General features: G+C 38.1%; 2 protein-coding genes across 3 annotated transcripts in view; one reads left to right on the forward strand and one right to left on the reverse strand.

Annotated features, from left to right (window-relative positions):
• Positions 1–1,764, forward strand: part of PDE8B (phosphodiesterase 8B) — a 71,377-nt gene extending 69,613 nt beyond the window's left edge. For both annotated transcript variants that reach the window (XM_026865344.1, XM_026865345.1), the window contains exon 22: positions 319–1,764. In XM_026865344.1, coding sequence (XP_026721145.1) covers positions 319–431 — 113 coding nt within the window. In that variant the 3' untranslated portion in view covers positions 432–1,764. The remainder of the gene's footprint in view (positions 1–318) is intronic.
• The window catches only part of WDR41 (WD repeat domain 41), a 30,244-nt gene continuing 8,403 nt past the window's right edge, over positions 1,465–23,305 (reverse strand). The window contains exons 4-14 of the mRNA XM_026865773.1: positions 23,081–23,129; positions 21,254–21,385; positions 20,832–20,894; positions 20,226–20,337; positions 18,810–18,872; positions 15,866–15,976; positions 14,380–14,564; positions 11,359–11,480; positions 9,175–9,263; positions 7,288–7,421; positions 1,465–5,466 (exon numbers count right to left, since the gene is read on the reverse strand). Of these exons, the coding sequence (XP_026721574.1) occupies positions 5,314–5,466; positions 7,288–7,421; positions 9,175–9,263; positions 11,359–11,480; positions 14,380–14,564; positions 15,866–15,976; positions 18,810–18,872; positions 20,226–20,337; positions 20,832–20,894; positions 21,254–21,385; positions 23,081–23,129 (1,213 nt within the window). The 3' untranslated portion in view covers positions 1,465–5,313. The remainder of the gene's footprint in view (positions 5,467–7,287; positions 7,422–9,174; positions 9,264–11,358; positions 11,481–14,379; positions 14,565–15,865; positions 15,977–18,809; positions 18,873–20,225; positions 20,338–20,831; positions 20,895–21,253; positions 21,386–23,080; positions 23,130–23,305) is intronic.

Consider the following 23,305-nt stretch of genomic DNA (forward strand, 5'->3'; position numbering starts at 1 on the left):
CAGACAATCTATGTAAAAAAGGAAGAAATAATGGCTTAAAACTAAGTTTTTTTTTAATCTAGGGTTTTGCTTTCCTTTAACAATGTATTTCTTCTGAGAAACCAACATCAGTGGTTGTGTGCTAGTGTAATTTAATAAAGTCATCATACTTTAAGAAGGGGATTTTCTTGAAAGACAAACAGACTGAAAGAAAATCTTTCCCCTTTTAGCATTAGCTTACAGCTGAAGGAACAAAAACCAGCAGAAGAATGCCAATTTCAGATGACTTATTCTGCCCATTCTGTATACATAGTACAACTGTTTCTCCTGTTCATTTAGCATTTGCACATCTGCCTGTTCTGATGCAACACTTGGCTAATAACTACAAACACTGGAAAACACTGGATGAGTTAAAGTGCAAGAGTCTCAGACTCCCATCAGAAAACAACTGACACCAACACAAGAAAAACAGACCTCTTGATATACCAGTTTCACTGTGAATCACTGACTTGGCTACAAGAGAGATGGTGTTTCCTTTCCAGTGAAATTAAGACTGTGTGGCAAGAAGGAAATATTTTATTCATCACTTTCAAGCTGCTCTGAATCCTACAGGAAAAATGTTTTCAAAAAGGCTACATAATCCACAGATGAATAAGTGCTCTTTGGAAATAACATTTTGTGTCAGAAAATGTACGTCTGAAATTGATTTCTAATACTGAATATGCATTTGTCAAATCCTGTAATTGATACAACTGTATTCACTAACACTTCACACAGCTGTTTCTCAGAGGGGTAATCTAGTCACCAGTACAGTAAGAATAGGCTGAAAAATAAGCATAAAAACTTCCCAATTACCTAGTATAAATTTGCTCCAATTCTACTGATACTCTTCAGCTCTCTGAATCATAATTCTAAAGAGAAACATACACAGTAGAACAAGTAAAGCTCAATAAATTGAATACAGTAAAAACCAAGCTCTCCACCATTTAAAATGACCTTCTTATTACAGAAACTATCTCTCAGAGCACCACCCACTCTCCCTTCTTTCTTTTCCACATAAAATCTTGGTAGGAGGTAAAGTCCCTTAAAAATGGCCATATAATAGAGGAAAAGAAGCATGTTCTGTATAACTGGTGCCATCCACACATTCCTCTGCCATCTTAGAGATGTTACCATGGAATGTTTCAGCAAATTTTACACAAAAACCATTTAGGCACTTGATCAACATACTTTTTTATAAAGCGGTGTTTGTACATATGGTCATCAATTTATTAAGCTGATCTAAATTTTATGATGTCTATATATTGTGCTACTTCTACGATGAACCTGTCACTTTTAAAAAAGTTTCCAGGTTCTAATTTATAGCAAAGAGTATTATAATTAATTTGTACTGCTTTTTCCCTCCTAATAAAATGCTAGTTTGTTTTGTGATGTAAAAAGTACTTCAAAGGATGTAAATAAGTTAGAAATCAAACACAGTTTTCATTAGTTTTAAGATACGAAATTTATGCTAAAGCTTCCAAAGCACAAATGCATATTTTTGTACATCTCATTTTAATCACATGCAGAACATGAACACGAGTTCAAATTTTAGACTATTCAGTTAATAAATACTAGCAGAACTGCTGATTTTTAATACTGCACTCCAGGCTGCAGGCAAGAGCGTTAAAGCTGTGGCTACAGTTGAAATAGCAGTCCACTACTCATTAAAAGGAAAGCTCTTGAACATGGTCTTTACCTCCCCTATGCTATATCAAGAATTGAATCTGATGAAGGAAAAAAAAACAACCCAAACAGTTTAGATTGCTGTGGATGAAAAGTGACAGTGATTGTTGCTTACTGCAGGTAGCTTACATAACATGCCAACCTTTTTTGTATCTTTTGTACCAAGTTCTGAAACAAAAGGAAACATCCATAAAATGTATGTGCAAAGAAATGTATATAAGCTATATTTTTGTTAGATTTGTAATAGAACCTTACTTCTGTCATAGCTAAAGCAGGTTGCTGTGTATTAAAATGCTGCATTGTGTATATTTGAAGAATGGTGTTTCTGGTGAAGTATGTTTATTCATTCTTTCTTATTACCTATTGAAACATTCTTCAATGGATTTTTACTCAGATAAGTTGACCCTCAGATTTTTATAGTGTAAACTGCTTTTACCATTCCTTCATTTAGAACTAGTGGTTGTACCTTTACTATTCTGATGACTGAACACTCACTACAGCTTGCATTAGAGAAAATAATTTCACAAGATTCAAAGCTTTGTCATCTTACTTTGTTAAATATAGCAACCCTGTAAGACCACATTCATGTGAAACATTTCACTATTTTTGTCACACTTCTGTCACAAAGAAGAAAATGTGAATGGTGGAAAGGTGAAATAAAGTTCAGCCTCAGTTCTGGTTCACAAGTTAAGCGTTAATATGGAATCAGTGTATTTTGTTGCAAGATCCTCTGTTTCTTCCCCCAGTCAGAGCCTAAGCAAAAAGAGTAATTTGTGTGGAGATGTCCTCTTTAAGAGCAAAAGAAATCAGCATAGATTAATCATCATCTGCCAGTTGTGTCAGATCTCCTAGACTCGAGCCTATCCAGCTGACTAACAGCTGCTTGTTTCATGCTATTGTCAGTGCAAATACTGACAGTAAAACAGACACAGAGTTGTACAAGTATTAAGGGTAGGTCTGATATTTACTTTCATTATGTGAACATATGGGATTCTGCATTACGGTGGGGTGGAAAAAAATTTAAAAAGACACAAGGCAGAAGTAAAGTTTCTCATCTCATCACCCTAATTCTGCTTACTGCACTGCCCAACAGCAAGTGCCAAACTCTTATTTAACAGGAGAGGGCTAGTGTAGCCTTACTGTGTTCACTGTTTTGTTCAAAGTTCATTTGTAAAATAAATAATGTAATACTTCCAACTCAAACATCTTTTAGCAACCATCTTCCTAAGGAAGAGACCCTTGGGACATCCGTTACCAATGGATTGTAACTGAGAACAATGGCACTTCTGATAGATATAAATATTTACACATGCATGTAGGAGTATTTGAGGCTGAATTACATCCCTGTAAAATGCACAATGAGTTTTGTGACTAGAAGTGTTCAGTTAAATAGATCTGTTTCTTTACGAGGTATTCACTTAAAAACTGTGTCAAAAATGAAATAGTCATTCTCACAGTATAGGAAAAAGATAATAAAAAAGGTTATGTTCCTTCTCTCTAGTTACAGCTGAGATCCTGATTACAGCAGTAGCCTCTCGAAGAAAAATCTGTTTTATAAGCTTTGTCTGTAAAGTTTAGTAACAATGTGTAAACACACAGCCCTTATATACAACTAAACAGCTATTTCTCAATTGAAACAAGGAAAAAAGAGTCAAAGAGAAACTTGATCTCCCCAGCTTGTACTACAGTAGACAAAAATGCAACACTTGCTGATAGACAAGCTGAAACAATGCAGGCAGAAAGGTTTAACATGCCTTTCTGCCCCAAGGTTAATACCATACACCCAAAAGCATGTTATCATCACTTGTAGTTGCTTCCTAGAGAATAGGTACCCTAAGCAAAAAAAAAAAAAAAAAAAAATGCAGCTGAAGATTTAACACTGACCTAACCTTAATGAATTGGAAGGGGAAGGTAATTTAATAACTTCATGTGTTTTATGGTTTTGAAATATGTCACTTTGAGCTCTACACTCAAATAAGATTAGTTGTACAAGTTTACTAAAGTGGGGGAAAAAATACAGCTCAAAATTTTACTGTCCCTCTGCCCCACCTTCCAGGGAAGATTATGGTGAGACTCAAGAAGCAAATCTTGGCTTCTTGGGTGGCGGGGGGAAGGCAAGCGCCCATAGGGGCTGGAGGAAGAAGTCTAAAAGGCTTGTTGGTTTCTTCTAGGAAGCTGGAGCTTCCTCCTTTTGATTCTGCTCTTGTCAGAAGCATCTTAGCCTTTTGTTTTAATTGGACTTACTGCAGCTGCTGGATCTTAAGTCTGGAATCACAGCCCTGTAGTCTCCTGTACTGAAAACAGTTGTCATGGATTCAAAGGAAAGAGATGGCACTGAAAGTTACTCAGTTGGATCTTCTTACTAAACTGGATCTTCTGAGTAGACCTAAGGACAGCAGAACCCTCTTCTACATGGCTTTACAATCACTAAATTCCCAAACTCCTCCCTTCCCTACTCTTTGTTCAAATGACAATTTATCACTATCTTGTCCTCCGTCCCAGTTTCTCTGTATCAGTTCTAGGTTTAACCTTGTTTTGTTTTTTTTCTTTTGTGTTTTTACTGCTTTGGTTGGAGGGGGGGGTTAGGTTGGTTTGTTTGTTTTTTTTCCTCAATCCTGTTTAGCTTTCAGATTACTGCTGCTATCTCAGACTTGAAAAAAGCATTGTGTACTTTGAGGCTTTTTATTTTTAAACTCTAAAATACTATTTATCCTTATAAATTTGGTGCAGATTTCTCTGCACTCAAGCTTCAGCTGAGAATTTAGTATTTATCTGGCAGAAGTGTTGTGCTAGTATTGAATACATCAGCTGCTACTGCTTAAGAAAGTATTTTACATCCTGAAAATCCATGGTAAGGCCAGTGCTTTTTATTAGATACAAATTAATTCAATGAATGCACTATGGAAAGACTAAGATAAACCAATCACACTTCATGCTAGACATGGTAGTGATGCTGTATAAACGCAGTAGTCTAGGTTAACCCACAGTAAAACTGCAGCTACTGCAAGCAAGACATATCTATATACCTTGCTTTGCCAAAAATGAAACGTGCCACATTCTTCTCCTTGCTCTTAACCTTGGTGCAGGATAGTAACTTCAAATGCAAAAATTCTATTTGAGAACTGTTTCTTTTATGTATCATCTACAAAAAAAACCCAAATCTGAGCCAGTAACTAAAGTTTAGCTTCAAGAAATTAATTACATAAAGCAGGAAATCTCAAATTTTTTTCTGTGCCTTTCTGCACATAACACTGTGGAATGTCCCCAGCTGCTTTAGTCATGATCCACCTAATGATCTTAACAAATCATAATTTTTACATCCACCCATGATATTTTTAAATATTAGGAATAATACTAGAAACTATTTAATGAGTCATCATTGTCTTCAGTCTTTCAGGAGAATGCCATTTTTGTTGAGTAAGCCAAGTAAGTTTCAAAATGAAAAATTCTCCTTTGAGAAGAACAGTAGCAACTAAAAATGTCATGTATTATATTGGAATTTAAGTGTAAACTTTACTGGTAGTCACATTCCCAGTAGCTCAGACTTTCCTTTACACTCATGTTTAACACACATCCAGTTTATACATAAGTAGCATGCATTTGAGCAATTTAAAATCTGATCTGCAAATCACCATTCTGCGCCAATTTTTGAAACAGTGTTAAACTGCGGAGTCTAGATTCTCGTTCACCATCCTTCCACAAAATGATGAGGTGGTCAGCAGAGCATGTAGCCAGTCCCAGTTCACCAAAGTACAGGAACATCTGCAATGCAACAATTACTATTACCATGATGCTCACATGAGATTGTCAGCTCACTTACCTGTTCAGTGTACAGCTGGACAATACAAATGTGTGTCTGAAATCTACATCAGTACACAAAATTACTTTCTATGTGTTTGATATTTTATAAAATCCCTACACAAAACCAAATACTGAACAGCACTTCGCATTGAAATATCTCATTTAGAAAAAGCATTAAAGCCTTACAGATAGGAAAGCTAAGGTACATGAATATTGAAGAAACTTGTTGCAAGCCAGCAGTAGAAGAGTGAGTGACTTGCATGAACTACGATTGCCTGGTTTCTTGGGAACAGAAGCCACTGTTCTGTTTACTTGGGTACACCACTCCCTTCCCACACACCAGCACAGACTACTTTCCAGGCCAGGAAGGGTCAAAGAGTAAACAACTGTGACAGACATAAGCATGTGCCTGATCACAGAGGAAGCCAAACCAGCAAGAACTGTGACTCAGGAGAAAAGTACAGCAGCAGTGGAGGGATTTTGCAAGAGAAATGGAGCTGACAAGTCATATAGTCATCCCTGACTTGAGAGACCTCTACAAGGCTGCCTAAAATTAGCCACTAACTGCAGTTCAACACAACAGCCAGTGGAACCACACCACGTGTGCCACTACGGCATGCTTGCAGCATCCCAATTCTTCAGCTTGTTGAAGGGATCTGCCCAGGGGAAGCATTCAAGCCAAGGACTGCTACACCCTACCACCTCTGAGAACAGCCACTTACTAACCATGCAGTTCCAGTAGAAATACTCTGGCCAAGACCACATCTTTCATCATTACATCTCATTGATACTCAACATTTCTAGCCTCAACTGCTCCAATCTGACCAGGGTTTAAAAATTAAATTTTCCCTACGTAAAGCATTGCAGGAAATAACATCTACTATCATTTCAGTTACTCATTGGCTCTGCAGAGTTGTAGCAAAAACCCAATATGTGCCTCTTGCTGAATTACATTATGTCCTCTTTCTTAGATAGCAACTTTCTGTACTGATAATAGGGACTCTTTCAACAGTTTTTCAGAAAGAAAGATGGTAGAGAGGGGCAGAAAGACTTGCAGAAATCCCTGGAGCAGGAAGGTTCACCTTCGCTGTTGGTGAAAAGCTTTCAGCTTTTCGCAGTAGTGGTTCTGAAATCCAGTCAGTCTCATGAATACTTGTGAGTATACTACTCCAGAACCACACTGCTCATCTCTACCTGCCCTTGCCCCTGCTTCTGCCAAGAATATCTATAGAACTCCACTGTAAGAAAGCAATTTGTTACCCCAATAGGTTTGTCAAACATGACAGGGTATGGACGGAAAATGCCATGTAAAACAAAAAAATGCTCTATTAGGCAGACAGAAGCACTGAATGGTACATGATGTAAAACTAAAGACCTCCTTAAGGCTCACAGCACAGATGGCTAAGAAATTCCTGAATGAGTTTCATTTTATGTGAGCTCGTTTAGATTGCAAACTTAAGATGAGATATGAAACAAACACACAGTTCTCAGTTGTACTGTTTGCAGTCTACAAGGAAACCCAATACCCCACCAGATTATGTGTAGCATGTACATATACATCTCCACACACAATCCTCAGGCATCAGTGAGTGTTTGAGTTCTCATTAGAACTTTAAGTCAGTATGGATTATTGTTTTCACACTGCACTACATATACCCCACAATCAACATGTTCCCAGCCTCCAGAGATAAACAGCCAAAAATTACAGCTGTTAAAGTAACAACACCAAAATTACATTAGCAAGTGAAATTCATTTTCTTGTTCTTACTAAAACTGACCTACCTGCACAGCTGATGAATGACCAATCAAATCACCAACAAGCTCCAAGAAAAACATAGGTGTATTTTCCTGCATCTTCTTAGCAGCTTGGCTTGCCTGCCTGTTTGCCCTTCCAAAGCCCCACATGTTGAAAAACCCTGGAAAAAATATCCTTTATTTTGGCAAAAATCACAGATATAATTTATTTCCTCTAGCTAGAGAGAACTACATAAATCACTTAAAATCTAAAAGCAGGACAGTCTGCATGGCAACATGATGGCAGCTCTGTACTGTGCAGCATTTCTGTATCTGGATTATTCACCTTGAGGGAGAAGGTATCATAGCTACTTTGTCTGTTGTCCTTACTAGACATAATTTAGCTAACACAGTGAATTACTCACCTGGATCAGACAATATAAAGATTTAGCAAAAAATCCAAGGACTGCCTAAATGAACTAACTGAACAGCAAAAGGTAGATGCAGGACAGTGACATTTACCTTTGCTCTGTCCTCCTAAACCACTACGTGTGCAATAATGAGTGAGGTGCCAGTCTTTCCCTGTGAGTCCTGCACTAAGGCATTAGACTGCTGGCATACAGTTAACAAGCAAGTTTCTGATGCTGAATTGCCTGGTTTTATACTGCCCAATGACTTTCTCCTTCAGATTTAAAACTATCAGCCAAACTCGAGCATAAAGATATTACTCCACCTGTTCCACTTAGATAGCAAGAAAATCATATCTGTGTCACAGCCTCCAGAAGAACTGTATAATAATACTGACACAAGTAAGAAAGTTGGGTTCTGTACACAATGCAGTTCAGACTTTCTGGCCCCTTCTTCAGCCCCATCAGCACACAAAACAAGAAGTGTGCTAGACCATGGCCCTGGTGCAAGCAAGGTGAACAACTACTGAGGGGATTTCTTAGTATAAAAATAGAGCAAATCAACAGCAGTCCACCTATCTCAGTATTGCATATGGTTTCTTTCAAATGTATTCAATCATAGAAATTATAAATTTCCAAAGTGAAACCAAATACCACTTGTCACAATAAGAAGCAGAACTGTGTAGATCAGCTGTCACCAGCTACACTGAAAAAGTGTTTCTAAATCAACCTAGGCAGCAAAAAGATATTTGCAAAAGTTACCATCAACAGGTGAACAGTCAGGTAGACAATATACATCAAGAAAATTATTTACAGCTCGAATAAAAAAATTCCTACAAGAGACAGTAACATCTCATTACTGATCCCAGTCCATAATGCTAATTATATTGTCCAGAGCACCTGTCCAAGACCACAACTACCAGCACCCAGGGAAGCTACTGGCCTACTCAAAGAACAGCAAGCACTACACAGGCAATACTTCCTAAAACATTAGCAACTAGCCCTGAGGACTTTGACACCCAGAGGTAGTATGTAAGTGAAGTTGGATACAGCCTCCAAGTAGTCCCACTGTCATTCCAAGTTCTAGGAGGAGATTTGGAAAACATAGTTTTGTGCCAGCTAGTCATCCACAAGCTTCTTTTTAGCTTTCTTCACAAGGTTCTGTACTATTTACTCTCGCATGGTAGAGGATCCAGCACTATCCAGTACAATAAGAAGTGAATCAAGGTTTGTCAGTAGAGGTCATAATTTTTGTTAAACCAGCTGATTGATACAACTGTACACTCTAAATAAGCTTTATTGCACAGAACCACTTCAGCTGGATATTCTAACTTCCCATATCAGATCTTGAAGGGCATGCACACCCCTGTCTTCTTCAGTTTCCCCTCCCACCCCTGTTATCAGTTGGTTGAACACAAGAAATTATCTCTTCTTACAAAGCTGTAAGCCTCTCTGTTCCTATATGGTAAATAATGGGCTTCCCGTTATTCTTTTTAAATGTTCTTTTCACCCCCCACTACTAGCAAACCTGTTGGAACTGGCTCAGCTGGCAACTGCTGCTTTTCTCGGAGCTCCCAAATGCGCACACTGCCATCTTCTGAGCAGGAGATCAGCTGCCTGTAAAAACAGTTGATAAGAAATGCTAGCATGGATACTTATCTGCACAAGTGAACTTGTGATGTTTCTATAAAAGAGACAGCAAGCGCCTCAGGTTCTACACAAGTTTGCTACACAAGTTTGCTAGAATTCTCAAACGTAGTAGGACATCCAGATGTTCCATACAAAACAAGATGCATCTGTAGTAGGCAAACTACAATGGACTTGCAAAATATATTAAAAAAATACACGTTTTCAATCCCATTTTAAAAGCACACCACTCTGTAAAACAAAAACCAAGTCTAGACTCTGCAAACACAGTTCTACTAACTGGCTTCTGTAAGTTTACTTTCACTAAGCAAAAACTTATTTTTTCCTTACGGAAAAACAACAAAAGGAAAGATACTCCTTTTCATTACCTGTTTAGAACAGCACGTGCATTTACAAGGTCAAGGCCCCAATTATTATCTCCTGACAGACTTTTACTCCATTGAACAGGAGTCTAAAGGGATCTAACAACACAACTGTTACATATATGTAGCTAATTGTCCAACTTGACTGTCAAGTTCCAGCTAGGAATTCAGCACTAATGAACAAAGGCTGGAAGTTCTTTTTGTTAAAACATTTCAACTGCTACAGAATATTTAGTTAAAAAAATTACCAAATATGCCATAGGCCTTTGCTTTATAGAAGTAAAATGCCACAAAGTGCAATTTTCACAGTGTATACAGAAGTGCTTTATCAAGTCTGACTTTGAAGAGAGCCAAGATATTTCACTCTGAGCCCGTACATCAAACATACTGGATCATAGTTTTTTCACATTGAATTACCATGATGCATTTTCAAAAATTCTGTCACAGTTTGAGCTCAGAGAGCAACTAAGCACCAATGCAGCTGCTCACTCCCCACTTCCTGTACAACACTGAGGAGAAAATAAAGCAGAAGGCTCAGTGGTTTGAGTTCAGAGGGCAACTGAGCACCATGCAGACACTCACTCCCCCTTTTCCCCTCTCCCAACACTGAGAAGGAGAAAGCAAAGCAAAAATCTTAGGAATCAAGATAAGGACAGGGAGGGATGACTCATCCATTATAGTCACAGACAAGACACATTTGTTAAGGGAAGAAAAAAAAACAACATAAAATTTAATTCAGACACTAACAACACCACCACTTAACAGACAGAGTAGGACTGTGAGAAGCCTTACCACATCTTGAAAACGCCTTCTCCCCACTTCTCCTTTTTACCTGGGCTCAGCTTTTGCTTCTGATACCTCTAACACTTCCCCCCCAGCAGGGCAGGGGACAGGGGCTGGAGGGTGCAGTCAGTCCTACCACTTCTCCTCGGGGAGAGGTGGGAAACTTCTGGTATTCTCCCCTCTGCTCCAGTGTGCTCCTACTCTCACAAGAGACAGTTCTCCACAAACTTTCTCTGACATGAGTCCCTCCCCCACAGGCCATAGCATTTCCCTAGCTGCTCTGCTGTGGGACACCCCAGCATGTTGCAATCCTCCCAGTGCTGAACTACAATAGCAGTGCCTCTTCTTCCCACAGGGTCCTGGCCTTCTTCAGGTGCAGTCAGCTTGTCCAGTGTTGGGGCTCCCACAGACCACAGGTTGGCATCTGCTCCACCACAGACCTCCACGGGTGGTAGCCCTGCCATCTCACCATGGGTTGCACAGGGGCGCTGCACCAGCACACCTCCCCCCACTTCCTTCTTTTTTCCACTGACCTCGGTGTTTGCACAGAAGTTCTCTTTGCATCTCCTCCCAACTCCAATTCCTCCTCCAAGGCTCCTCTTCTTAAATGTCATATTGCAGAGGCAGGGCTAACTGGCTCAACCTTCGTGCAAAGGCAGGTCCAACTTGGAGCCAGGGGAGCTTTGAGAAGCTTCTCACAGGGGATCACCGTTGTAGCCCCGCCACCACTACCAAAAACCCCTGCCACCCACTCAAACCAGGACAAATCAGATCAAGAAGCTCTATCTAGTAAAGGCAAATCAAACTAAAGATCAAGTCCCTGCCCCAGGATTCAGATGTAGCTTTCCAGACTGTCTCTAGCCACCCTTCCAAATTCTGCATTTCTTTACTGCATTAACAAAATGTACCATGACTCGTACCTGTTTGGAAGTTTCTCAATGTGTAGTACAGAGGAGTCATGAGCACTTCTCTGGCAAGCAATCACACGCTTCATTTGAAGATTATATACGTATATGCCTTTCCCAACGGCAGCAAACACACACTGGAAAGAAAATTTAATGTAACAACTTACAGAAACAGATACTGAAAGATCACCCTGCATTTAATGGATTTCCAGCAGTACTATGACATCATCTAGCCCACATTATCTAGCTTGTTTCTGTTCTCGCGTTACTGCTTTATCCCAAGCATACAGAATCAGCAAGTTATAGAAAAAAAATACAGATTTTTTTTTTTCCTGGAAATGAGATATCTTCCTATACTCTAAGCAGTTGTTTCATTTCTGTATTTTCATCTTGTACCTTACAGTCTAAACAGAAATCAAGGATACCAACAAATCAACATATTTCTGCAACGAAATTTATGTTCTTACATTAAAATAACATTCTGTGTTTTGACAAACTCGTATATTCAGTCTTTCTGGATAAAACAAGAAGCTCTTCTGCATTCTTGTCATTTTTTAAAAAATTTAACTGAAGCTTCACAAAGAACTCTTGCTCAAGCATTTGTACTCTAAGTGTAGAAAAGGACCTCTCTCACAAAGTTATTACACAATATTGCAAAGATCTGGAAGCATTTTGCATTCAATGCTCTTTCTGAAATATGCAGGGATTCTGTCTTATAACCATTATGGCCCTAAAAAGTCACAGTTTACAGATCATTGGACCTGGACCCTCTCATGACTTGTAATTATTTCAGAGGGAACAAACATAGAGTCATGTGTACGTACACAAGATAAAAGTTTGTTACCAAACAGAGGAGTGCAAAATGCTTCTATTCAGTACATATTTGGGGTTTTGAACATACCTTGTTTAGGCGATGATATGCTGGATCTTTCCCCTGAATGGTCTGCTTCCATCTACACAGCCCAAACATTAGTGTCTCATAAGCAGTCCACACTACACACTTGTCAACATTTTGTAAAACTGGTAACCCAGTGTCTTTCCTGTATTTATATTCAATGGTGTTTTGATACTGTTAAAAAAAACTTGTCCAGTTTTTGTTAGGTTTTGTTTCCATTTGTTTTTGTTTTCTCCTCATGCACATCTGAGGTGGGAGCTCCAAAAGCTCTGAAACTAAGTGCAGATTTCTGATAGTGCTCTACCAAATCAAGGAAAAAACACTGAGTCCATTTTTATTAATATTCCTAGTTTTGGAGGAGGCTCAAATTCAATGGCCTTCCACTTCTATATCTCAGCCTTTTCTCCCTTAGAGTCTTCCACCTTCAGACAGGCTCATGAGTTTCATATAGTCTTATAGCTTTGCAAAAGATGCTCTTCACAAATCACACTTTTTTTTCTCTCTACACAAGCCCCAGCAAAACCTTGGTCATCTCAAACCTCAAGAAAGTAACAGATTAAGTGTAAATTGTACACCTATTAACAGGCAAGTTAAAAACACACATGCACCTATGAGGACAGCAGAAGCACTCCTTAGCACTGTTTCCCAGTATTGTCAAACTATTACAATCTCATTTGATTCTGAATTATGTTTTGCTTACAAGCACAGTGTCAAACCAGACAAGTGCATCTTCTACAATCACCTAACTACCAAGCCTGCTGACAAACTTCCTAATAGAGAAAACACCAATTATTTTTTTTTCCTAACATGAAGAACGGTGTTCTGCTTCTAGATAGTAGGTAATTCATTATAGGAATACATTTCTTCACCACTTTCTAAGTAGGAACTTTACAATACAGACATCTCTGCCCTAAAAGCACCTTGTATTTCAGGACATAACACTAGAACCACCTTTTCTTCTCACCATTCAAAGTCTCATAAATAAAATTCTGTAACTATTTTAGTTCAGTTCCATGAATGGAAGAAAGTCCTCAGCAGCCTCAGATTTCACATTCAATGTTTTAACTATTTCTGAACTTTGCAACATTCTTTTCCCCTCCCTTAAAACACATCTTGTGTAGCTTTCAAGCAGGACATCAAAGTGTTAAGCCAAGTTATAGAATTTCTCCTGAACTGGATTGACTTTTTACTCATGCTAGAACTAAGCACTCACAACAAAACTTCTGGAAAGCCTACCTTTAGAGACAACTGCATCTCTATCCCCACAATGTTTTTCTCTCCAGTGTTTCAGAAATGCTCTTCTTACAGACAAATGCACTGGGTGACTACTTGGCCCTCAGCCTACATTCAAGCTTTTCCAGAGATTTGTTATAGCTCATATCTCAGAAATGGATTTCTGGAAGTGGATTCATACTCATTCCTCAGCAACAGACCAACAGGCCCCAAAACAGAATCCCACAGTACCCCAACTAAGAAATACCTTCTGTTTTGTCATTAACAGTTGGTAATATTTCACAAAAGTAAAGAACAACCTGAGGATTTTTAGTGTTTTCTGAACAATAACGGGGTTCTGCCTGAGTGTTCTGACCAAGTTCAATTATCTCCAAAGTATGTTACAGTAGACTGGATTTTGTACCCCTATTTGTGCTCTTTACAATTGAGTATAGCCCATGTGAACAGAAGGAGCAATATTTATTTACTACTAAGCACAAACTTACATCCATTTTTAAATTCACTTCACAGAACCCTCAGCTATAATTGGTTTGGGAAGTTTATTATTGTGGAAACTGCATTTTGAGAACCATGGAATATGAAAGATGTATGCCATCAAAACACACACCTCCTATTTATTTTTCTCTAGTGGTACTGTAAACAACTAATAAATCTTTGTCAGTCAAAAAGAAATGTTGTTGTGACAGTCCACTATATTGGCTCCCATACCATCAACATATTACATTCAGTTAGTTCAATGACCAAAATTTTCTTATATAAAAAAAATTGACTGTATAAAAAATAGCTGTGTGCATTTTAAAGAAGCCTCTCATTAAAATAAGCAAACTGAAAACACAAAACACTTGGCCTTCTATGGTAGGGTCATGCTAGTTCATGTAAAGTAGTCTACTCTGTTTAAAGCTTTTTACCTCCTCATCAGATGTCAAGTGTTGAATCGAAGTTTCATTTTGGCTTTGGGATAACTTTATTTCTGCCTGTACATCTGGATGGACAGAGGAGTCCCAGAAGTTGCACTCAGATGCCTGCTTTGTCCAGTCAAGTGCATCCCAAACTATTAACTCACCCACATGAGAACCTGTCACAAAAGTCAAGTCTAGAGGGGAAAAAAACACACACAGAAATCACATGATATTAAAAAAAAAATTCCATTTTACACAAAGTCACCCTAGAAAGCTGAGAGCCCATTTTCAAGTGAAGCTCTGTAGAATGTGCAGTATATAACTGATTAGACAAAAAACTCTCCCTTTGAGTAAATACTCATTTGATTACCTAGCATAGTTCAGATAAGCAAAAGGAGATGAGCTCTCTTGTAAAATTAAAACTAGGAAGGAGAACATTCACCAGTCACAGTGCATAGTACACTATAGCAAAGGCAAGGAATATCACCAGAAGTATGTACAAGTATTTGAAGGTCATTTGGTGCCTACATACAAAACCCTTCCTTGGACAAGCAGGTGTGTCAGCAGGCCTCAGACATAGCTAAGTATGTCTTTGCCATAAATAGAAATACTTATGACAAATTAAATGGATGAGTTAACAACAAGACGGAAGTAGCCCATGAATTTGTTAATAACACATGGAAAGGAACTGCTTCAACAATACTTAACAGAGGTAGCATATTGTCTTTTTAAGCCAAATATTGTTTCCCCTTCATAATAAAAAAGGAGAAAATAATGGCAACAGGAAGCCCCAGAAACAACTACCATAGAATCCAAGTTTTCTTCTTTCCAGCTTCTTGCTACCCCTGTACCACAGCCCCTTTGTGCCCAACTAGGCTGACACAAATAAGCCCAAGGGTAAATTCACACTCCACCACACCAGGAATAACTTGCCCTGGGCTTTGGGGGTGCTCCATAAAAAAACACAGGGGAAAAGAAAGTAGAAGGGGTTGATACCTGTAGTAGAGTAGACAGAATTTCAAGCAGTAGTTCAGCATTACCCTAATGAGCAGCAGAGATTGCACCATCTTCCAGAGCCTCTAAATAATGGATCTATATACGGGCCCACATCTGCACACCCAGAACTTTCAGTTATGTTGGGACTACAGCTGCAAAGGACATGGCATTGTATGTTCCATTTTAAGAATCAGAAAAAAAAAAATAGGATTTTAGACTTTCCCAACAGGAAGAAGATCCAGAGAACCATTCCCATCCATGACATGGCCTCTTTTGTGCCTTTCCTACATCATAACCTGCCTGGTTTCATTTCACTATTAATCCATAAAGGAAGTCACTATACTGTCATATTTAACTACTGTTGCAGCTACACAGGAAGGTACACCTACTATTTATGAAATTTCACTCCAGTTAAAAATTTGGTCCAAATAAAAACTCAATATTTGAAATATCCCACTGGTATCTAAGAAAACTAGTAACATTATAAAATGACTCTTACCATTGACACTGACTAATGATAAAATGTTATCCTGATGGTCAACAAGGCGTTTTACTTCAAGGATATTCCAACCTTCAGACCCATCATTAGAAGCAATCAACCTAAAAATGACTTCAAGGACAGAAAGAGAAATTGTCTAAATGAGCTTTACCACCCAGAAGAAAATGTAGCTATGCTTAAATAAAACACATCATTTTCAGAAAGACACAAACTAAAACATAAATAGACAGTATAAGATGTGCAAAGCCACTTATGACTACTCATAACACCAAAGAAAATGGGAATAAATTACTTCAGTGTTATTATTAAGGCCTCTTACTACAGCAGCTACAGGATAAAACATCCCAGCCTAGTAACTCTGAAATTCAGAGAATCAACATGAGAAGTTGCAGAAAGCAGTATTAGACATCTTTACAGGTAAGTAAACCAAAAGTGAAACATCAGCCAACATGGCTTCAACTAAGGGTAAATCACATCTGACAAATTTAGTGGTCTTCTACAACGCGGTTACAGCGTTGGTGGAAAAGGGAAGAGTGACTGATGTCATCTAACTGGACTTGTGCAAAGATTTTAACACTGTCCTGCACAACATCCTTCTCTCCTAATTGAAGAGAAATGGATTTGGAGGATGGACCACTCAGCGGATAAGAAACTGGCTGACTGGTCACACTCAAAGAGTTGTGGTCAATGGCTCAATGCCCAAGTGGACAGCAGTGACAAGTGGTGTTCCTCAGGGGTCGGTATTGGGACCAGTGTTATTTAACATCTTTGTTGGCAATAACAGACAGTGGGATCGAGTGCACCCTCAGCAAGCTTGCTAATGGCACCAAGCTGTGTGGTGCAGTCAACATGCTGGAGGGAAGGGATGTGCCATCCAGAGGGACCTGGACAGGCTTGATCAGTGGGCCTGGGCAAGCCTCATGAAGTCCAGCAAGCCCAAGTACAATGTCCTGCACATGGATCAGGGCAAACCCATGCAAAAATAAGCACTGGATTGAGATGAGTGGATTGAGAGCAGCCCTGCAGAGAAGGACTTGGGGATGAAAAACTATGAGCCAGCAATATGCACTTGCAGCCCAGAAAGCCAGCCATATCTTGGGCTGCATCAAGAGAAGCGTGACCAGCAGGTCAAGGGAGAGGATTCTCCCTCTCTACTCAGCTCTCATGAAACCCACCTGCAGTACCACATACAGCTCTTGGTCCCCCAGTGTAAGAGATGACCTGATTGAGCAGGTCCAGGTGAGGGCCACAAAGATGATCAAGAGGGCTGCAGCACCTCTCCTATGAGGGCAAGATGAGAGAACTGGGGCTGTTTTGCCTAGAGAAGGCTTCAGGGAGACCTTATAGCAGCCTTCCAGTACTTCAAGGGTGCCTACAGGGAAGATGGCAGTGGACTCTTTATCATGGAGTGTAGTGATAGGATGAAAGGTAGAAGTTTTAAACTGAAAGAGGGTAGATTTAGATTAGATGTAAGGAAGAAATTCTTCACTGTGAAGGTGGTGAGACACCGGAACAGGCTGCCCAGAAAAGCTGTGGATACCCCCTCCTTGGAGGTGTTCAAGGCCAAGCTGGATGGGGCTTTGAGCAACTCAATCTAGTGCAAGATGTCCCTGCCCATGGCAGGGGGGCTGGAACTAGATAAACCATTCTATGATTCCATGATCTTTCTTAAGTGCTCATCTGATTGAAAACTATTGTTTGAAAGGATGGAATATTCTCTAGTAAGGCAATCAAGATCAACAGGAATTAAGACTATATTAACCACTTGAAATTTCTTTTATATCTCAAGGGCACTACAAAAAACTGTGGGAAGTTCAGATGGAAATTTACATTGTATACCAATGTCTAAACACAAGAAGACTATTTTTAATTTGCTCCTGATTCTTTGACTAGAATATCAGATTGCTATTTTTCAGCTAAATGTTTAATCATATTGAGCAAAGTCTGCTGTTTTGCTGATTCAGTGCTCTATTATTTGTCCTGGATTTTTTTTCCTGTGCTGGTTTAAGCCCTACCGGGACCCGAGAGCACATTGCTGTTGCCCCTCCCCCACCCTCAGCTGGTCAGGCTGGAAGTTAAGCACAGACCCCAGGTTAAAATAATAAGAAATTTAATACAACAGTGTGATAGACAATCTGAACAACAACAGTAGCAATGATAACAACAATAAACACCAATAACAGTGAACAAGACAAAAGATATACAGAGAAATACCGCAAAATGGTCAGGGAACAAGCCCGCCGCGTGAGTCACAACCCCCAAAACCAAAAGCAAAAGTAAAAAAGGCTCCGTCCCTGGACCTGACGTCAGCATGGTATGAATAAACCGGCTGGAGACCCCTTCCCCCTCTCTCTCTGCTGGGGCAAACTTCACCCTATCCTAGTTGAACCAGGACATTTCCATATTTTGAGATTTCAGTATTTTATAAAAACACTCTTATTTAAGACTCTCCACTGACAGCTGGACAATGATTTACAATTTGTGCACAGAAAACCCTATCTCCAAGTGACCAATAGAAACTTCACATTGTCTCATTACAGTTTTGGACAGTATAACATGATCCACAATATCTCATATTCCTGATCTTGTGATAAGGAGGCTCTAGAGAAGCTAGTATTTGACAACTCAAATAATGAGTTCCAGACCTTCTCCAGAAAGACAAATGTAGATTGTCACAATCATATCTGGGCAGGTGGCAATAACAGTAATAACAATTACAGAAAATACAGAAAACTTCCATCATGAAGATCTCAACAAAATTCCTGAATGAGATTTGTATTGTCTGCCTCTTTGTCAAATAAGGGAAAAAGAAAAAAGGCTGCTAAACACACTAATACCATTTACTTCTCCTATGCCATTCCGGCAGCATGCTCTTTACACATATCTCTGATAAACAGCTGTTATAGGGGAACATGAACATTTAACAGAAATACAACATACTCACTTAGCTCTTTCCCAACAGCTGCTGCAATACAATTTCTAGGCAATTCAACCAAAGCACTGATACCTTTGAAAAAATACAGGAGATAAGGGAAAAAAGGATAAAATACAGAAAACTGTTAATTCCTTATTAATAAAGTTCTTCATAATCTCCCTTCCACTTATAAATTATTATAAAAATAAAAGCATATTGCCTGAAGTGAAAGTTAAATGTCATTGGAAGTGAACAAATTACCTCAGATTGAGTCAGGAGTTTTGGTCCTGAATTCAGCAGAATTCTGAACGTCAAACTTGAGGTAAAGCTGAGATTCAATAATTTTTATTTAAAATACAGTTAAGATGTTTATGTCCTAACATATGCTGGACAATATTAAAGACACTGTGGTAATCATTGAGACTCTAAACATACGCAGTACTAAAGTTATTAGATATTGATACTATCACAGTATGCATGATACTGAAACATTGTGCAGAGCCAGATGAAGAATAAGGCACAAGATAAAACGGCCAGCTTGCTGTTACCCTGCTTCATCTGGCACAGAATTCCCCCAGTCTGTGCTGCCAGACCAATAAAGGAAAATTCTCTAAGGAGAATTCCCCACAAAGGAAGAAAGAGATCAGGAGGGAAGACAGAGCCCATGCTGCACATCCCCTTGACCCCTTGTACAAAAGTTTCAATAGCACTTCGTGCTAAGCACTATAGTACCAATTCCAACTCTTATTTGACATGATTTTTCATACTGAACCAAAAGAAGTTAACATTAAAGATTCAGAATATTTTGCCCACCACCCATCCTCAAAGGATAGAAGGTTTTGCCTACCATTCTATGACAAAAATAAGGAAAATATTGGTCCCGAATTTGAATTCGATTCACAGCTTCATAGGTACTTTGTAAAGTATAGCAATAATATGCAATAATTCTTTTTAATGAACAGATAAAAGCATGACTGACATTGAGATCTGATTACATTTACTGTATTTCTATCAAAATCTGCATTTTCTGTATCAAAAGTACTGATTCTTAACAATAAAAAGAAATCTTTACTGCTTTACTACTAGAAAGCATTACTTGGGAATAATAAAAATCCTGTTCATTCACAGAGAAAGACAGCCAAAGGATCTGGTCCATAATAGAGCAAACATGTATAAATCAGCATCCAAGGTCTAGCTGTAAGTCCAAGCTAATATATACAATTACTGAGATTTGATATATTTTAAGATTCACACAGCACAGGAGATTAAAAGCAGTCTTACTCTGAAACTATTAAGTCTGACATTTAAAAAAAAAAAAAAGAGTGGCTCTAATACCTAAATGTTATCATTAGAATTAAAGAGAATTTGCCAAGTTGATTTTGTGTCATTATACAGATCCATTTTACTTCCACTTTAACAGCTATAATGAGTCATTTACATTTTTACCTGCATCAGTAAGATGACTGGTCTTACACAAGAGATCTAATTTTCGGTTCCAAACACATAGATCACTCCCTCCAGACAACCATACATCCAGTCTTTGAAGAACTGTCAAACACTGCAGAACAAAAATCAGATATATGTCCCCTGCAAAAGTTCTACAGGGAATTTCTCTGTGAAATGATCATGAGCTTTAGGTAGATAAAGCTGTAGGTACTATGAAATACAGTATTAAGGTGTCACTTTCCTAAGAAATACAGATTTCATTACATATCACATTTTTCCACCAACAATGCAAAACCTGATTTTTCAGTGATTTTTTTTACTATTAACCTTCAAGAACTAGTTTGACTGTAGCTACCTTTTCCAACACAGTAACAAACTAAGCCATAAGATTACCTTTGTTTTACATCATTTCAAGAAGAAAATTGAGGGATTATGAGTTCCAAAAACAAGTAAAGAATTGTGCCCACTTCTCAGCCACTCATTATGCACCTCTTCTTAAAACAGATAATGTTATTCATTTTAACACACCTGCCCATATGGCCCATGAAGCATACGTGATAGATTCTTGTATACAACAAAACAACACCTAGAGTATCCTCAGCTTACCTTTACAGTAGAATGGAAACATGACACTTTCTGAACCTGTCTGCCACTAGTGCAGTCCCAAACCTGACTTTATTCATTAAGGAAAGGAAAGGATTTTATATATTATAACAGCTGTGTTTGTAACTAAATGACAGATTGGGAAATAGGTACGCAGAGACTCAGTCCTCAAAACACTGATTGTCTTTTCAATATTTGGCCAAAATGACATATTAATAAGGGTCTGTTATGGATTAATTTTTGCGGCACAGACTGCATCTATGTGCGAGCAACAATGAGTAAAATCCTAGTGTAATCCAATTATACCTACTGGATATTATCACTCAATAAATTTAACCAACCTGCAGCCTGTCAGTGCTATCTTCAAAAGTAAAAACCAACAAAAAGCCCAAAGAAATTTGAATCCTCTCCAGATCTAAGGATACAATAACTGTTCTATCAGCTGATGCTGTTAAAATCAAATGGGTTTGTTCTTCAGAAGCATCTGATGAAGAAAATGGTGCAATAGCTGTAATTTTGTGAGTGTGTCCATAAAGTTCAAAAAGTTTTTCTCCAGTCTGAAAAATAAAAACACAGAAAACTACAGATAGTTTTTACATAAGTAACAAATGACTTTTGAAAGCAAGAACTTCCAAGAGTCTAAAATCTTCCTTTCTGAAGTAATTTATGGATTTACTTCTATTACCTTCAGTAGTGTTCAAGATCTTACACAGAATTAAACAAGATATTAAGTATAAAGAAATAGTACATAATAAAAATGACTAAGAGTAAATAACCCTCTAAAAGCCCATAAGAACTCACTCTTTTTTAATGCAGATATTGGACATTCACCCTTTTTAACTAATACTACAGTAATTCAGACTTGTTGACAAACCATCACTTGAAAGAGTATTTTATTTTAATGATTAGAAAAACTTAACCTGTATTTACAGCAAACACAGTACTGGCAGTTTCCTGACAGCTTTATTTAGTATGTACATTATCTATAGCTCCAAGCTGCTGATTTAGATAACTGCAGCTATTTCTGCTCTGTTTAGTTAAATGGCAAAACCCTACAAACAAACATGCAGACGCATACTGGCATTTCAAACATGCAATTAAAATACAGGGTAGTTATAAATAAACTTCTTTACACTTGTGGGTTAAGTTTTTAAACTAAAACTACAAAAGATTTGCTTTAACAAAAACATAATAAAAAACCTACAGAAGAAGTAGAAAACAGAACTCAGTTCCTAAGCTGTATATCTATGAGTTTTACATTCACAAACCTCTTAGCTGTTGAGTATATACACTCACATATGTGGTCTTGAATATTCAAAAACAGTTTCTGTTTCCAAATTACAGAATTGCAAAAGGCTTACACCATCATAAATGTGACAAATTTTACAGGTTTCTAAAAAAAAGCTGAGTCTGAGATATCTTTCTTCCTTAAATGTTCGATACTCATAGTTTAGACAGTACAGTATATCTCCCTTTTAGATCTCCTATTAAACAATCTAACTTGTATACTAGCCTCCCTTACCACAGGTCTAATTGTCATGCCTTCTCTATAATTTTGTCAGTGATACAGAGACTTAGCAGAAGAGCAGAACAGTCAGTATCACACTTACAGAGCATTATTTCCGCAATAAAATTAATGTCTTAGTATGGTTTTCAGAAGTTTTAAGAAGATTTTTATCACAGCAAGCAATTAATGCCTTGTTTCTGAACTTCAGGAAACGTATAACTTCCAGTGACTTTGGTGCTTCCAATACAGTTTTGAGTTAGCTCTCCTCTTAGTCTAATCAGTTATACTACAAATAGATAACTGCTAATAGAGTCACTGAAATGTACTTAGAACTTAAGTACATATATAAATTTTGGCAAGACTGGGCCCTTGCTATGCATTTGTTGAGTTACTAGTCAACATGGCAGTGTTGACAGCAAATACCAAACATTTTAAAAGAATTAAAGCCACAAGTTCATACACACTTCTGCTTTTCACATCATCATTTCATCTTAAATCTCTTTAAAATCACTGTCTTCCCATAACATTCTAACTCTTAAAACTTACTGTTCTCCTGGGTCCACACAACTTTAACTTTTCTAGCTCTTTGTAAACCAAGATTTGACAGACTTACCTCCACTTTTACATTTTCAAACAGTAGCTCTGTTTTTTATTCTGCTTTTTTGCTACTAAACATTTCTAACTCCTCTTCCCAACTTTTATCCTCTCCAGAGCACACAAGCTAACACCCAAAAAAAGAGCTAACCTGAGCATTCCACAGAAATATGATCCCATCATCTCCTGCAGATGCAAACCTGAAATGAAAAAAAAAAAACCACCCTAAACTGAGAAAACTTCAATATAGCATAACATAGTGGAAAAGCAGAAAACAGTTATGTAAGAACTATGTATAAGAAAGTCATGAAGAACAGAGGTTACATCACTTCTGAATCTTTTTCTGTTCACAGCTGCAGATGGCTTCATGAACTAT

The sequence above is a fragment of the Athene cunicularia genome (assembly GCF_003259725.1).
Source record: "Athene cunicularia isolate RWA chromosome Z unlocalized genomic scaffold, athCun1 chrZ_part1, whole genome shotgun sequence".
Taxonomy (NCBI): domain Eukaryota; kingdom Metazoa; phylum Chordata; class Aves; order Strigiformes; family Strigidae; genus Athene; species Athene cunicularia.